This window comes from Leptidea sinapis, chromosome 4 (assembly GCF_905404315.1).
Source record: "Leptidea sinapis chromosome 4, ilLepSina1.1, whole genome shotgun sequence".
In the NCBI taxonomy this organism is placed as follows: domain Eukaryota; kingdom Metazoa; phylum Arthropoda; class Insecta; order Lepidoptera; family Pieridae; genus Leptidea; species Leptidea sinapis.
The window spans coordinates 4,090,154-4,105,946 of NC_066268.1; the positions used below are offsets into that span (position 1 = coordinate 4,090,154).

A 15,793-nucleotide genomic window follows, 5' to 3' on the forward strand; every position below is an offset into this window, starting at 1 on the left:
GACAGACGTTGTTCTGTACATAATAAATAAAATACAGTTTTTTTTTTATTTTGTCAATAATATTTCATAATATCAAGAATTATTTCGTAAAATATGCTTCCTGTTGTTTAAATGAAATTGTTTCACAGCAGAACTGTCAAACCATGCGTCAATAAATTCTCTAATTGAAAATATGTCCAAACAAAACAAATTTTGGAAATAAAAATAGTTATGGGTACCAAATCGAAATAAAAACTATCCTATCTCTCAGGTTGAACTAAACTGCACTCCATGAAGTAATCACCATTAAAACCCGTTCATTAGTTTAGGGAGTTCACTGGAAATAAACAGCAGGACACTGGATTTATATATTAAGAAAATGTAAACTTTTATTTCGTTGTTTCTTTGACCAACGGAAGCATTGCGCTACTTTATAAAAAAAATTAACAAAAAAACAACCGACTTCAAAAACACTATTCCAAAACAATAGATATAATATGCACTAAAAAGCATAAAAATAATTACGTATTTTATACAATTTAATTAATTAATCTAATTCTAGTTATGATTATTGTCCGGATAGCATAAAAAAGATTTGGCCGAGTATCGTTACTTAGCTCCTAAGAATTGAAGAGATCCGTTACGTTGTCATAGATTCCGTAATCAGAACCTAAGCAAACTCTCACCAAATCTCCTATCTTTGAAGTATATCCTTTCCAATAAAAAAAGAATTATCAAAATCGGTTTTCCCAGTCGAAAGTTATGAGGTAACAAACATAAAAAAAAAACATACCGACGAATTGAGAACCTCCTCCTTTTTTGAAGTCGGTTAATAAAATACATTTTAAAATATTAAAATGCATAAAATTGTAATTGAATTCTTACAAAAGGTTTTTGTGTAAATTAAACTGAAAATGTTGACCTGCAAATTATTAAAAATAAAATATAAATAATTAAGCTTTTATGCATATACCTAGAGTAATAATTCAATTAATTAGTACTCGCATTGTAATAGTACATATAAAAGTCTTTACTTTTTAAACTCTTTTATATTCCAGTTCAATAATGTGTGTAAGAAATGATTTAAATTTTCTTTAGTGTTAATTCCACCAATATTTGTTTTAAACAATTCGACACGTGTTTCGCCTCTACACGAAGCATCCTCAGGACGTGTTGTCTCGCAAAAATCTGGCACGAGACTGATTTTTAGTCTCGTGTCGTTAAACAAATATTGGTGCAATTAACACTAAAGAAAACTTAAATCATTTGTATAATTATGGATTTCCGCAAAGAAACGCCTACTTCAGTAAATGTGTGTAAGTTAAGTAATTATTTTTTTATTAAATATCTGGCTCCATTAACTTGTACCCTTTTCTGTATTCCTGTTCCGATGAAGGCCTAGATCGACATAAAGCTATTGCTTTATCTTCCATCATACAAACCTACTTCCATCATCTTTACATGACCAAACCACCTCAAGTAAAGTTCGCAGTAAAAATTGAAAACTAAGAAATATATATTTTTATTCAACTCCAAGAACTGGAGTGATTACTACTTATTATATATTTATAGCAAACATACGACGTATATAGATCCACAGAGCAGTCTACTGCCTAGCACTTAGAATAACACCGATGAAGCGAACACGATCGATAAGCCAACAAGAGCAATGAACAGCGTCCTATCCATTATTCACATTTCAGGGTTTCATTTTTCAGGTGCGACTTTATTAGATTTTTTGCTTTATGTATCGTTAATCTTATAATCCTTTTTATCAACAGTATTAAATACATCAAAAAAAGCGCGTACACCTTCCTTAAAGGCTGGCAACGCTCTTGTGATTCCTCTGGTGTTGCAAGAGAATGTGGGCGGCGATGATCACTTAACCACTTAACACCAGTACGCTCGTTTGTCCTCCTATTCCATAAAAAAAATATTAGATATTTTTACAAAATGATATTCAAAGCGCAGTATAACTAAACCCTTGTCTGAATTTCAAGCTAAGTGCAAGTAACTTCACAATATATTTTAACATTGTATGCAATTTCGCACTTTGCTGTTCCTATTACGAGCAACATTGTAACATCATGAGCATATAGTGAACGAGTGAATCGTTATGAAAAATATAAGTTTATGTAACATTTCCTTTTTGATATTTTCTTTAAGCTTTTCTGTTCTTATCCCTGTAAGATTTTAAGTACAAAAATATAAAATAAATATTTGTAATTTCATCCACACATAGGAATAAAATAGAGAGTTATCGAATGATACAGAAAAACACTTATTTTCGTCTCCATATGTAAAATATTATAGCCAATCCCACAATGCAATATTTATTCTCGAACTCATATTCAAAAGGTGATCTTTCGGTCTCTTGGAAGTCAACTCATTTCCAGCTGATCTATCCCTCTGAATCTATCCGACAAACTACAGGCATATAGTCAGGAGTTAACAAATCTCTCTGCTCTCAAGCCTATGGAAAGCCTCATGAACCACCAACTCTTGGCATATCTAAAGGATTGTCAATCGATCAATGAATGATTGAATGACTGTCTATGGTCAATCTTTTGTTTCTGCCAAGTACGGATTATTAACTCTATCTCTGGTCTGGAGAACCCCAGCATCATCGGATCAAACTATTGCTTAGCGCTTGGACCACAGATATCACACTAAGTGTCCTAAGGAGCTATTTGCCTATCACACCATTAAAGCCAGAAACATAAATTTCATACTATTAATGGTTGTATGATCTTCTTCACAGTGACGTTTTAAAACTTTCTTCCACGTACAATCAAAGTGAAAAATGGAATTTCCTGCGCGGCGTTTCCAGATCAATAGAGGTCCTTTCAAAATAACTCGTGTGATTCGTCTGATCCACTAAAAATTATAGGCTATCGCATCAGGATACGTACGTGCCTGTTAAGTTATCTATTTCATTTATTGTCATTATTAATAAATTCGAAACTAAAGAAATATGTTTAACTTCACTACCATAGCTTTTTAGGAACAAATTGCGCTTTGAGAGAGAAGAAAGGAATGACAAGTTTCAAAGACATTTTGTTTAAATTACTTAATAATTATTAACCTGTATGTGGTATTCTAGAACCGCCTCGTGGATGAAACCCAACTCCTTGTGTGTTACTCAGGGAGGTAAAACTGAAGAAGGCTAAGAACTGTGATCTCACAGTTTTTTCTTTTATCCTGGGGAAAATTAAAACGATTGAAACAAACAGAATTAAAGAAGCTAATGGATCTAAGAAAAGAGAATAATTTTTAATTGGTATAACAGGCACAATGGAAAGCAAAATTTAATTAATGCATACCTAAAGTCCAGTATTGAGGCTCCATGATCAGCAAAGAGAACCACTGGTGGAGTGTACCTCTCATTGGCTCCACAGAGTCTGGTTTCCGCTGCACCACTAGCATCCTGTACAGCACTAGCACCACCAAGTTGAAGCCAGCCGCCAACACAACTAAATTCGAAAGGCATTATAATAAGTACGATTTAGAATTTAATTAATTGGAAAGGTGGAACCAATTCACGTGATGTTAAGTGATAATCATCGGTCACGCTATCCTCCAAAAGTTTTTTTATGAAAATAAGGGACGAGACGGACAGACGAGACTGCCCATTACAATGCAGTGCGCCCAGGACTGTTGAAAAACCTCAAAAATTCTGAGCAGTACTACAAATGCGCTCGTCACCTTAAGAAATGGGTAAGATGTTAAGTCTCATTTGCCCAATAATTTTACTAGCTACGGCGACCTTCAGATTGAAACATTTCAACGGCCATTTTATACTTCATTTTAATAGTAAATAATATAAAATATGACTTCAGTGACAAGACCATCGATTTGTCCATCGAAAAGTAGCATGTGAATAATGAAATAGAATGATAAATAAAAGTAATCTCATCAAATGATTTATAATCAGCAATAATTTCCACTACTATAATATTTTCTTAATGCAAACAATTCGATCAACCATCCGAAGTGAGCGGGTGCCGGGTGCTGAAGGCTTATTGGTCAAGTAATTATCACAACATTCCGTAAACATTGGCTACTGGGTATTTATATAGTATCTGTGTCATATGAATGCGTTAGTAGTATTATACCTTTATTAGGCATCTACTAACTACGAACGTAAATACTGCGAAAGCTTATAACACTTTTCCGTTATATTTGGAAAAAGTTGTATAAGACTGTAATGGCTGCCGTTTGAATGATTCGGGTAGAATAAAGACATCAATTTCTCAAAATGTGGTTTTTCTCTTTCAGGATAAATTTGGCGCTCACTTCTCTCTGTTTTTAGGTTTTGAAATTTTAGAAAGCTCAAGACTGTATCAATAAATAATACAAATTACTTCTGTAATGCAATTGAAACTGAATCTTGTTGGAAAATGAAGAAAATTAAATATTTATTGAAAATTATTGCTCTATTTCTTTTAACCAATTAAAGAAACCATTTTATAGTTTCAGATGGATTTTTTATTAATACAAAGTAGTAAGCATAGGTAGGAAGACTATATGGAATACATGGAATACTTCGATCAAAGCTACAAATGATAATGAAGAATTTTGTCTGGATTAATTCATGTGACATTTTTATCAGCATTCAGGGAGGTACAAACGTACGACATGCACTAGTGACAAATGTGAAAATGCGGGTATTTAATAATTTGTTTTTCATACAATCATCAAAACAATTTACGCTGAAAATGCTCTACAGTTTCGTTGATTAAGTTTGGTACAACAAGAACTCCCATATCTATAAATTTGTATATACAATGTTTGCTTGGAAACGGAACTAGGTGAATTTATATCTAGCTTAGCGTTGTCAAGGAGTTTCCAAGTTTCGTAACCACCAAATCAAGACAAAAGCAAAAGTTGGGATATTCTATTTCAAACGTGAGTAAATCAAGCCAAGCGACCAAGTAGGTTTTGGTAATTAGAATCTTATGCACGGGGTTTTATATAGTATATCGTAGTTACACCGTTAAATTTAGTTTGAATTGCAATTTCAGCATTAATGAATCGAATACGGCTTTATAAATAAACTTGGTTTTAAGTTATAACTGAGAATCAAACTGAGATTAAGCAAAAGTTTGACTATCGGCTGTTTTCAATAACCTATCTATCCTTAGTTTAACTTACTAGACGTAGACAAATCTATCCTTTTACGCTTACTTACATTTCAATAACCTATTGACAGATAACATTGGTCTATAACTATATTGGACATAACTATGGATAGATAAGATCTTGTCATTAAACGCTGACGGCAATGTATCCGTAAGTTAAACTAAGGTTAAATAGGTTATTGAAAATGGCCGTATATCGCTGCCAATTACACTATCAATACAATGATAATTCTGAAGTTTTCCGAATGACAAGCAGCATTGCAAATAAACGCGGGAAACGTTATACGTCCGAATAAACCAATCATAAGCAAAATGTCTATTTGTAAACACTTTGCATATTCTTGGTTTATTTTCAGACATAACTTTATATCAAGTTTCTTTGTAAGGCTGTTAAATTCTTGATGAATTGAAAGGCTTGATCTTCAAACTTAATTAAAAAGTTTGTGTGTTAACTATATGTAACCGAGATAAAACTTTTATCCACATTATTTCACTTAATTAAAAGTAGAAACAATTTAATTATGCTTTATTTGTTGATATTTTGTCGTGTATAAAAATTACACAATGCTATTTAAATTTTAACAAAAAAAACTTGATTTATTACTTACCATTAGTTAACACACTTATAAAACAATATGTCGAAAAAACTATGTAATAATGCTCCTATTTTACATTACAAAACAAACTGCATATTTACTATCTCTTCATCATTGACCAAACTTTTTCTGGTACTTAATTAAAAATTAGTTATTTTTTGACTTTGTATTAGAGACCTTGTACCCATAGACCATTAATTTGCGTGGTAATTAATAAATGGTGAACACAGATCTTTTAAAAATCCAAAGTAGCCAGAAGCGATTTTTTATGATTATGTGATTACTTCCTGACCAATGAGCGTGAAGCGTCAACTCACCTCAGTTGATTATTTGAATTATGTGCCTTGCTAATCTTAATATATATAATTTACGTGACACGTAGTTTGTCCGCGATGGACTCCTAAACTAATGAACGGATTTTAATGGGGATTACTCCATAGAGTGCAATTTGGTCCAACTTGAGAGATAGGACAGTTTTTATTTCGATTTCGGATCCATAATTCTTTTTATTTTCAATATTTGTTTTGTATGGACATATTTTCTATGAGAGAATTTAGTGACGCCATTGATGTACAAAAAACTAATTTTTCAAAAAGGTTTTTTGTATATCAATGAGTGACGCACGGTTTGACAGTTCCGCTGTGAAACAATTTTATTATAACAACAGGGAGCATTTTTTACGAAATAATTCTTGATGTTTTGATTATTGGCAAATTCCTATAAAACAGTATTTTTTTTTATTATCTACAGAACAACGTCTTTCGGGGCAGCTAGTATTATATAAGTATTAGTAGTCTTGTTGTTTATAAGGTTCATGATTGGTAAGCAACTAGTGTAATGGATATATTATTTTAAAGAACTTACCTTGAACCATTGAATCTTCCAACAGAAAGTAGTCTGTAAATTTGGATCTCAACGCGTTGTCCCGCATCAGGCTGCAGTAGGTAAGAGCAGTATCCAGGACCTTCGATTGAAGGAGACTTGATTTGTCCAAAAGTCTTCCCGGATTTGCTTCTGAGAATCCGGGAATCAATGGTAATGTTGCACACTGGACAAATAAAGATTGTATTAGATGAAAATAAGATTCAGAATTTTAAATGCACATCATATTTTGTAACATATCATTACAAATATACGCACTCACTTTTTACTGATGAAAGATGGAAATCAACCTTAATTCTATTAAAATATTAATATTCTAAATTGAAAAAGGTATCAATAGATTTTTACGTTGGTGTAAAGTCTTTGTAATAGTGTACAATATATTATGTTATTTATTATAATATATTAACCAATTTATGAATATATGTAAGTAACTAAATACGAATTAATAAGTGTAATGTTTATTGCCTATAGAGATATTATAATATCTTTTAAGTCTCAGGGTCTATGTGTCATGTGATTGGGGTATATTATCACCAATACACCTAATTTTCAATTCAAATTAAATATATTTTAGACAAAAAATATAAAATACAGCTTGAAGAGGATCCAAATGAAGGTCTCAATATCAGGGACCTAAGGATATTCACTGACGAATCTAAAACCAAGTTTTTGCGGCAACCAACAGGTTGCGGCATTTCTTCCGATGATCTGAACATAAAAATCTCATTACCCTTAGGTACCAGGCTGATTGTCTAGGTATCCTTGAGGCAGTTCGAAAAATCGAGGCGCGGAATGTCAAAGACTTCCACATCCGCATACTATCACACAGTTTGTCCGTATTGAATAGCAACTCCACCACTTGGGGTATGATCTATGAATGTCATAACACCTTAAATCATATGTGTTCGGTATGGTTACCCGATATACCGAAGTTACTATTCAATGGATTAAAGGTCACAGCAACTCATGCGGAAATGATATGGCAGATGAGTTAGCTAGAAGAGGCTCAAATATTACTGCCATAGGGCCACAACCAATCATACCCCTACCTTCTGGCTGGCTCAAGAGCCAAATTCGTAAATGCACAAGACATCAACACAAAAATCTATGGTTAGCACTAGAGGACTGTAGACAAACACGGGAGACAATCCCCAATATTGATGCCATTATGGCAAATCGCCATATTAAGCTCAATAGAATTCAACTTAGACGGATAACGGCCTTCCTAACGTGCTCAACATCTTGGTACCCCAAACGCACTCCCGGAAGTCTTTAGAAAAGAGAAGAGATTCTAAGGTTTCTGCAGGAATTAGGGTGGCAGGAATAACAAGTATATTCCCAACCACGCAAAATAGGCGCGCAGTCGTCGAGTTGGGGAAATTAGCCCGATTATACCATAACATACCAAAAGTAAAACCGCTTACTCTCACCGCCGAACCGCGTTTTTTATTCTCGCCCCGACAAACAAATATATTTTTAATATTTTGAATTCATAAGTTGATTAACAAGGTCTGGTGTTACAAAAGAGTATGGGTCATGGTGATCACATACCATTAGGTTTGTCCTCCTTTTCCATAAAAAATGCTTCTTAATGAAGTACTCCCGATAGGTTTTTTTTTATGAAAATAAGGGACGAGACGAGCTGGACCTTTACAAATGGTAATTAATATGCCCTGCCCCTTACAATGAAGTGCCGATCAGGATTCTTGAAAAAAAATCTGAGCGGCAATACAACTGCGCTCGTCACCTTGAGATACAAAATGTTAATTCTCGTTTGCTCAGTAATTTCACTAGCTACGGCGCCCATTAGACCGAAACACAGTAATTACACATTACGCTTCACGGCAGAAATAGGCGCCGTTGTGGTACTCATAATCTCGCTGGCGTCCTTTGCAAAGGACTCCAACTGGTAAAAAACAAGTCTAGAAGACAGGTCTTAAACAAGTTAGTTAAGCCGTATTAAATATTCGGTTATAGGCAGCTTATTTTTATGAGTTTCTTTAGGTACATACCTACTGTATTTCCTACCAAATAACGTAAACGTAACCACTGAGAAATGGCACGGCTGCACAGGGCAATATCATGATAGTAATAAATTTACTTGTAAAATTTAAACAGCGGATTTGCAATAGTTTGTGTTAGCACGAATCGTTGGATGAGTGGGGGTGAGGCTTGGAGGCGAGTTAGCCCCCTCTAGTACTCCCAATTGAAATTTATAGTTACTGGAAAAATGAAATTGAATTTTTGCCATTGGTTATCCATCTCGAAATTATAGATTTATTCCCATCTCTAAACTGGATAGGGAAAAACGGTGTTGCTAAACGATATTGATCATTAATTTAGTTATGAGATGACAGAAGAAAAATAATAAGAATATGGCAACCTTGAGTTGACCTGGCATTTTTTATTTAAGAGGGGGCAAACGGGCAAGAACGTTATGGAAAGTGGTGAGATAGCCGCCCATGGACATCCACAAAACCGGGGGTCAAGAGATGCATTGCCGGCGTTTGAAGTTTGCATGCTCTTTTCTTGAAGGTCCCGAAGTCTTTTTGGTTTGGGAACACAGCAGTGGGTAATTGATTCGACAAAGTGCCTTTCATGACATTTCCAAATTATGGAGGTATGATAAGTCGTATGGAGGTCATCCCCCGTACGCCTTATATATTTAAACGAGAATTTGTTGCACATACTCTATTTTTTTTGCATATATCGTATTCTGCTGTGGTAATCAGGATAAAAGGTATTACACGGAGTTTCCAATCTATCTTACCAGTCTCATGTTTGTTTTTATACCAAGCAGAGATCGTCAATTCTCTAAGAATGATACGCCATATTTTATAATTAGAATAGTATTATAAATCAAGTTTTATTTGAATATAACAGACTCTGCAATCCATTGGAAAAGATACCGGGAACTTGAAAATAACTAAAACAACAATCTAAGATTCAGAAACAGGCCAAAGTTGAAGCTCTAATGCATGTTTATCTGCTTATAATGGATTACCTCTAGAGAACACAATCCTGATCATGTTTTTCAAGACCGGGATTAAGGGGTTTAAGATGCGTAATCCCGAGGATAGATTATGTGGCTTCAAATTGGTCTCAAGTGACTTAACTAGTTACTTAAGCATTACTTATTAATATTGTAGCACAACACAACTTCCCATAATACAGTAATATAAGGGAAATCAAAAGACAAAAGAAAATTCTATTAAGAATTTTGCAAACCTGAACGTTTGCAGAAATATGGGTACAGAATGCCAACTAAATACAGTATGATTTTTAAGGTCTATCACAGCTGGAATCCCTGGATTAGGATTAGGTAATTTGGTATTTTCTAGTAAGGCCCAAAACTATTGCAACAATGCTAAATTTAGCTCATGAATTCAAATACCGACCTCTGTTTTTCAATTGGAAAAAAAGTCCGTTACATAATGACTCAGCAGCACAAAAGCCACTTGACGCTGTAATTGCCATTCATGTATACGATTAGAAAATAAATCTTTCACCAAATGAAACAATAACCGTGCGCTAAATTATATAAGATAAAATACGAAAATTGCAAATTACCTTGCGAGAGCTTGTAGATAGCTTGTATATCACACGAGAGGAATGAACAGATACCTATAGTTTTTTTTTGTTCTTCCATTAAACGCTTGAGTAAATAATTTGTGCACGCCTGTATTTATGAAGCAGAAAAAGTCTCTACTAATATCACGCAGCCATTGAAATACAGCGCGTCTCACCTTCACTTACCTGACCGTCAATTTCTTCATTAGTGCTGTTTTTACATGACGGTAACAACTACCTGGTTACAATATTTCAGGGTCTGACGTAGATGACGTCACATTGTCGCTTTGTTACGGTATGCACAACAAGCATCACTAGGATATTATTATTAATAAATAAATAACGATATATTTTATTCAGTATTATATGTAGTTTGATGTAAAGCGGTGTGTGTTATATTGTAATGCTATTAATTAAAATCAATACAATAATCTGGGCTAGGTAAAAAATGAATTAATTTCCTGGCAGTACTATTATAGTGACACAGAAGAACATAACTATTAAAAACAAAAGTCAAAACGTTACAATGAAAACGTCTAAAACAAAGCAGTGGTAACACGAAAATATCACATATTCCTAACGGTAATGAAACTGCAAACCGTACGGTCGCAACAGAATTAGAGCGAGGGGAGGAGCGGGGAACGGGAGGGTGCTCTGGCCGTGCAGTAAATTTGACAGTTGATGTCACATATTTTTAATAATATTATAACTTACTGTTGGAGCAGTATTGTTCCAGGCCACACTGGGCACACCGAGTAGGTGCTACTTCTCCACAAGGACACGCTCCATCACGAACACAGCAGGCACAGTCATCCCCACCATCTCCAGGACACGCACATCCAGAAGATGATTGGGTCCAGAGGTCGACTTGGCCTGTTTAAAAAAAGTTTATTCAACCACCTATCAACAGTATTTATTTACACAAATAAAATTTAAAATATAATATAAATAATACTCTAACAAAATATAAATAAGACTCATATAATACAAAAATAAAATTTGAAAAAAATAATTTTATGAACGATGCGGGACTCAAACCCATGACCTCTGGCGCCAGAGGCGGCGGCGGCTTAAATCATCGATGATTATGTTGGATTGCGGAAAATTCTATCGCGATTTTAAGCTAAACAATTCCGGCACCCGAAAGTAGAATCTAAAGAAGTTTGACGGAGTATAATGGTGTATAGCTATACATTTAAGATTTTGTGGTAAATTATTTTTTATCCAAAAATCAAAAAGCACTGACCTGTGTTTGACAGCAAATTTTGTGTGCCTATTTGAAGCGCCACTCGCGAGCGTCTAGAGAACTAATTTTGACATACAATACAAATGCTACGAAGGAACGAAAAATACTCTGAAGTATTTTTTGCATTTTGAATTAATTCCTCCAGTCCAGTGGCTTAAAGTAGAGGTCAGTGTTAAAAAGTGACACAAGTCAAGGGAATAATGACACTTATTCAACCATCGAGATGCCATTCGCAGTGGCGGAAACTGGCAGCCTAAATCAAAGAGAATATAACTTCTAGCTAAATATCAAATACAATGATTTCCGCCCTAGTGCTGCTGATGCACCTTTTTATTCTAAATTTAGTTTAGCGACGCGAGCAGATTATTTTAATAAATAAAGAACATTTCGATACTTACTGCTGCCATCCAAAAATATCGGTGTCCATGCAATTTGTGCCGAAACTGCGCACAGAAGAGCGAGAAGCAACGCCGCGCAATGACGCATGTTGCGCACGGGCATTACCGCGCATGCGCACCGCGGCCCACGCGTCGTCTTTTCATTTGCCCACAGCTCACGACCCGGCGTACAAATAACACGATAACTTCTCAACACTCATCATTGACCGCTCGTATCACAAATACTACAAGCATCTAGTTTATTGTAGCATCGTTCCAATTCTTAGTAATTCCCATTTCCATTTCCATTTTATTCCTTTTCACATTTTGGCCACAGCGTTGTCTGAAACAAAACAATATCCTTAATATCGGAAAACACTTCTTTTACGTAGATAAATATACAGTAACTAGCACTAAGATCTAACGATGTTCTCATAGTATGTAATGTGTGTGGTGATTTAAGATAAGTGTTGTTAAATATAAATGTTTGTTTTTATTGTTTTAGTAATTGTTTAAGCCCTTCATAATATTTTATCTACTCTATCCACGAATAACTTCTTATGTTTATTTTTACCACCAATATGTATTTCAATATTAATTACAGATTTAATGAGCTCATTTTTCGAGTTTGTTGTTATATCACATCCCGCCTGTTGCAGAAAGCATTCTTAAAGTTAATGTTTCATTACATCACATGCTATCTTTGACTGTCAAAATTAAAAAAAAAGTGACGGTATTATATTTCAAGAAACATTAACTTTAAGGATGCTTTCTGCAACTGGTGGTATGCTGTTTAAAATAATAAAATTGGCTTAAGAAGTATAGCAGGAACAATATTAAATATTCTTATGGGAGTTTGAAATTTCTGTTTCTGATTGTTCCGCCTTTGTGCTATTACTAGTTAACCAAAGAGGTCAAACGCATATGAAGAACTACTGGCCAGTTATGTTTTGGTATAATAACTAGTATAGTAAACAATGATAATACAGTATTAAAAGTCAAAAAATATGTCACTAGCGCGCCGTAAATCAATCGCCTAAATGGAGTCAATTGGTTCCTTTGGTCGTAGTCGCTCTCTCGATACGAAAACCCGCGTACCCGGTACACACGCGTTTGTTGTTGACAGAATTGCTTACAATTTGATATAGGTATAACATTAAAATGCTGTCTTGTGTTATGGGAAGATGCACTAATTACGAAAGTAAAAAAATCAGAGAATTACATACCACAGTTAAGAAATCATGAATTTTAAAATTTCATTTGATTTCATTATTTATCTAACAAAATAAATATGTCGCCATGACAACGCCGATCGCTTCCAAGCCGATCATAGATTATCGTACAGAAATGACGAAATATTGATGCTGTCTGTTGCGGGATCGAGGTATCGATGTATCGAGGATTGATCGAGGTAGAATATTTTAGTAAATGATGTAAAAAAGTCGTTGTTGCAGTGAATGTAATACGAAATGTAATATAAACAAGTACGTATATAGGCAGCTGAACTATCAAACTACTAAAACAAGTTCTAGGGTAGGTAGCGCATGTAGACAGTGACTGTTATTTGTTTACGTAGGAGTTTTTTCAGTAAAACTGTCCCTTTCAGTATATCCCTTGCTAACTGCAGAAGAATCAATGGATCTTTTTCTTCTTATCCCATTACCTTAATGTTATAAACCCTCAACAAAAAGACATTCATAAATAATATAAGATACAAAAAATAATAATTGTAATCTTAAAAGTTTTGGGGAGCCGTCGCTTTGTTAGTAAAATTGTAAAAATTAGACCCTTACTGTAGATACCTTTCGGCTTTGTTTTCATGTCTGTATGTTTTTTATTATTTTATGTATAAACGATTGATATCATCAATGTGGCTATACAACGTGAATCAAAAAGGGTATACTATGCCTTAACCCGACATTCCTTAGATCATCTCTAATGGCTATGTGAAGTCAGAAATGAATTAGCGTTATGTTTGAATACAATATTTAAAGTCCACAGTTTTCGCAAAAACTATGCATCCCACAACCCTTATCAGCTGTTTTTCTGAACTCTCTTTGACCTAAAACAGATGAATAACGTAGATGTGACATAATATCAGATAATAGTAAAATGCCTACTGCTCATAGCAACTGTGAGAAAAATTATAATCTCATTTGGCCATGAAGACCAAGTTATTTTGTATGTGCATTTTCTTTAGCTGACATTGAAAATCATTCTAAATTTGTATTTATTTAATTACCAATAAAGATAGGTAATACTAATCCAATTATGAAACTCTGTAATGCATACTTTTAGGTTAAAAAGTTCGGCCTATCGGCATTTTTACTCTTTGAATTGTGTGAATATCATGATTCAAATATTTACTGTTCTGTGATTGGAGACTGTTTATGTGTTTGTAAAATCAAAGGGATTGCCGATTGTAAAGGAACCTACACACCGAACCATTTCTAATGCAAGATATTTATGTTGTGTTGGAAATTAAATGAATTCTCATTTTTGATAAGTTATTACCTAAGCACTTTAATATAGGATTATTTGAATGATTGATGTCTCAAGGTGACGAGCGCAATTGTAGTTCCGCGTTTTTGGGTTTTTCTTTACTCTTGATGGGCACTGCATTGTAATGGGCAGGGCGTATCAATTACCATTCGCTGAATGTCCAGCTCGTCTTGTCCCTTCTTAACACAAAAAAATGTAATATCCAATAAAGATAATTCTAATAGGCTCCTATTAAGAAATTGTTCTTCACGGATAACTTTAGTCAAAAATAGATGTCTTTGACCATTCTCGTATTAATAATAGATAGGTAGGTATTTCATTCCCGGGCCGGGCATTTGCAAAGCATTGGGGTTTTAGTAAGAAATTTCTGAGTAGCAGACCAGAGTTTAGAAATGTGGAGGCTTGCCCCTATTATGTGGGTAAATATGAACCTTGTCCAATTTAACTCCCAGAAGACTCAAGTTTGCGCGTATTCCACTAATAAAACCGCATTTGTCGTATCACCGCTCTTTGACAACACTTCCTTTACATTCTCGCCTAGTAAATGAATACTGATGACGGATGATACGACATGGGTACCTTCAATAAAAGCGCATACTGCTTCCTTAAAGGCCGGCAACGCTCCTGTGATTCCTCTGGTGTTGCAAGAGAATGTGAGCGGCGGTGATCACTTAACACCAGGTGACCCGTACGTTCGTTTGTCTTCCCTTTCCATAAAAAATAAAAGCCACTTGTTATTTCGGCGAGTGTGCATACTTCATAATACCTAATTCAATGGACATTTTATTAAATATTTTTTATGCTTTATTTGTGTTCCGACATTCATGTTTGTTAGATCGTCGCGTTGGGCTTTTGGATTGCAGTATTTTCGTAATAATCATGGCAGATTATGGGAACAATGAATATTACGACATGATATTACGACATGTTACAATCTGGTCGCAGCTCGCGAATTGTACCACCGTCCGCGTCGGTACCGGAATAGGAGGCATCCCTCATACGCCTGTTTCCGAAGATTGGTGCATGATTGAACCCTTCCTTTAGTGGTGTTGCTGCAAAACCTACGTACCTCCTTATAACTGTATCATGTGTGATGTACCTGGGCTGTTTTGAATGTAATAGTGATGAAATAACTAGGTATCTACTTAGGTACCTAACTACCTAAAACATAATCAACATGACGTGATGTGGTGTTTTCTGTGTATTTATTGTGAAACTCAAGGAGTGCTAAAAAGCTGCGCAGCAAGATTGGTATGTACTATTATTATCGAATACCTAATGTTTAAGTCCGTAGGTAGGTTACCTAATTTTGTTTACAAACAACGGCTTCGCCCATATTAAATGGCGGTCTCTTTAAAAGTTAGGGTTGTCTGAGAAAAGACATTGAAAAATAATATTTTTATTTTGTAGGGGCTTTTTTCATTCTTATTTATTTTATTTATTCAAATTTAAACATCACAATACTATTGCATATGACTTATGTAACGTAGCATTGAA

At 34.6% G+C, this 15,793-nt stretch overlaps 1 protein-coding gene across 1 annotated transcript in view; it reads right to left on the bottom strand.

The window, feature by feature from the left end:
* The window catches only part of LOC126980044 (uncharacterized), an 86,660-nt gene extending 74,742 nt beyond the window's left edge, over positions 1–11,918 (bottom strand). Inside the window, exons 1-6 of the mRNA XM_050829671.1 lie at positions 11,816–11,918; positions 10,924–11,044; positions 10,358–10,382; positions 7,332–7,472; positions 6,581–6,764; positions 3,303–3,452 (exon numbers count right to left, since the gene is read on the bottom strand). Coding sequence (XP_050685628.1) covers positions 3,303–3,452; positions 6,581–6,764; positions 7,332–7,472; positions 10,358–10,382; positions 10,924–11,044; positions 11,816–11,918 — 724 coding nt within the window. The remainder of the gene's footprint in view (positions 1–3,302; positions 3,453–6,580; positions 6,765–7,331; positions 7,473–10,357; positions 10,383–10,923; positions 11,045–11,815) is intronic.
* Between the last annotated feature and the right edge of the window lie 3,875 nt (positions 11,919–15,793).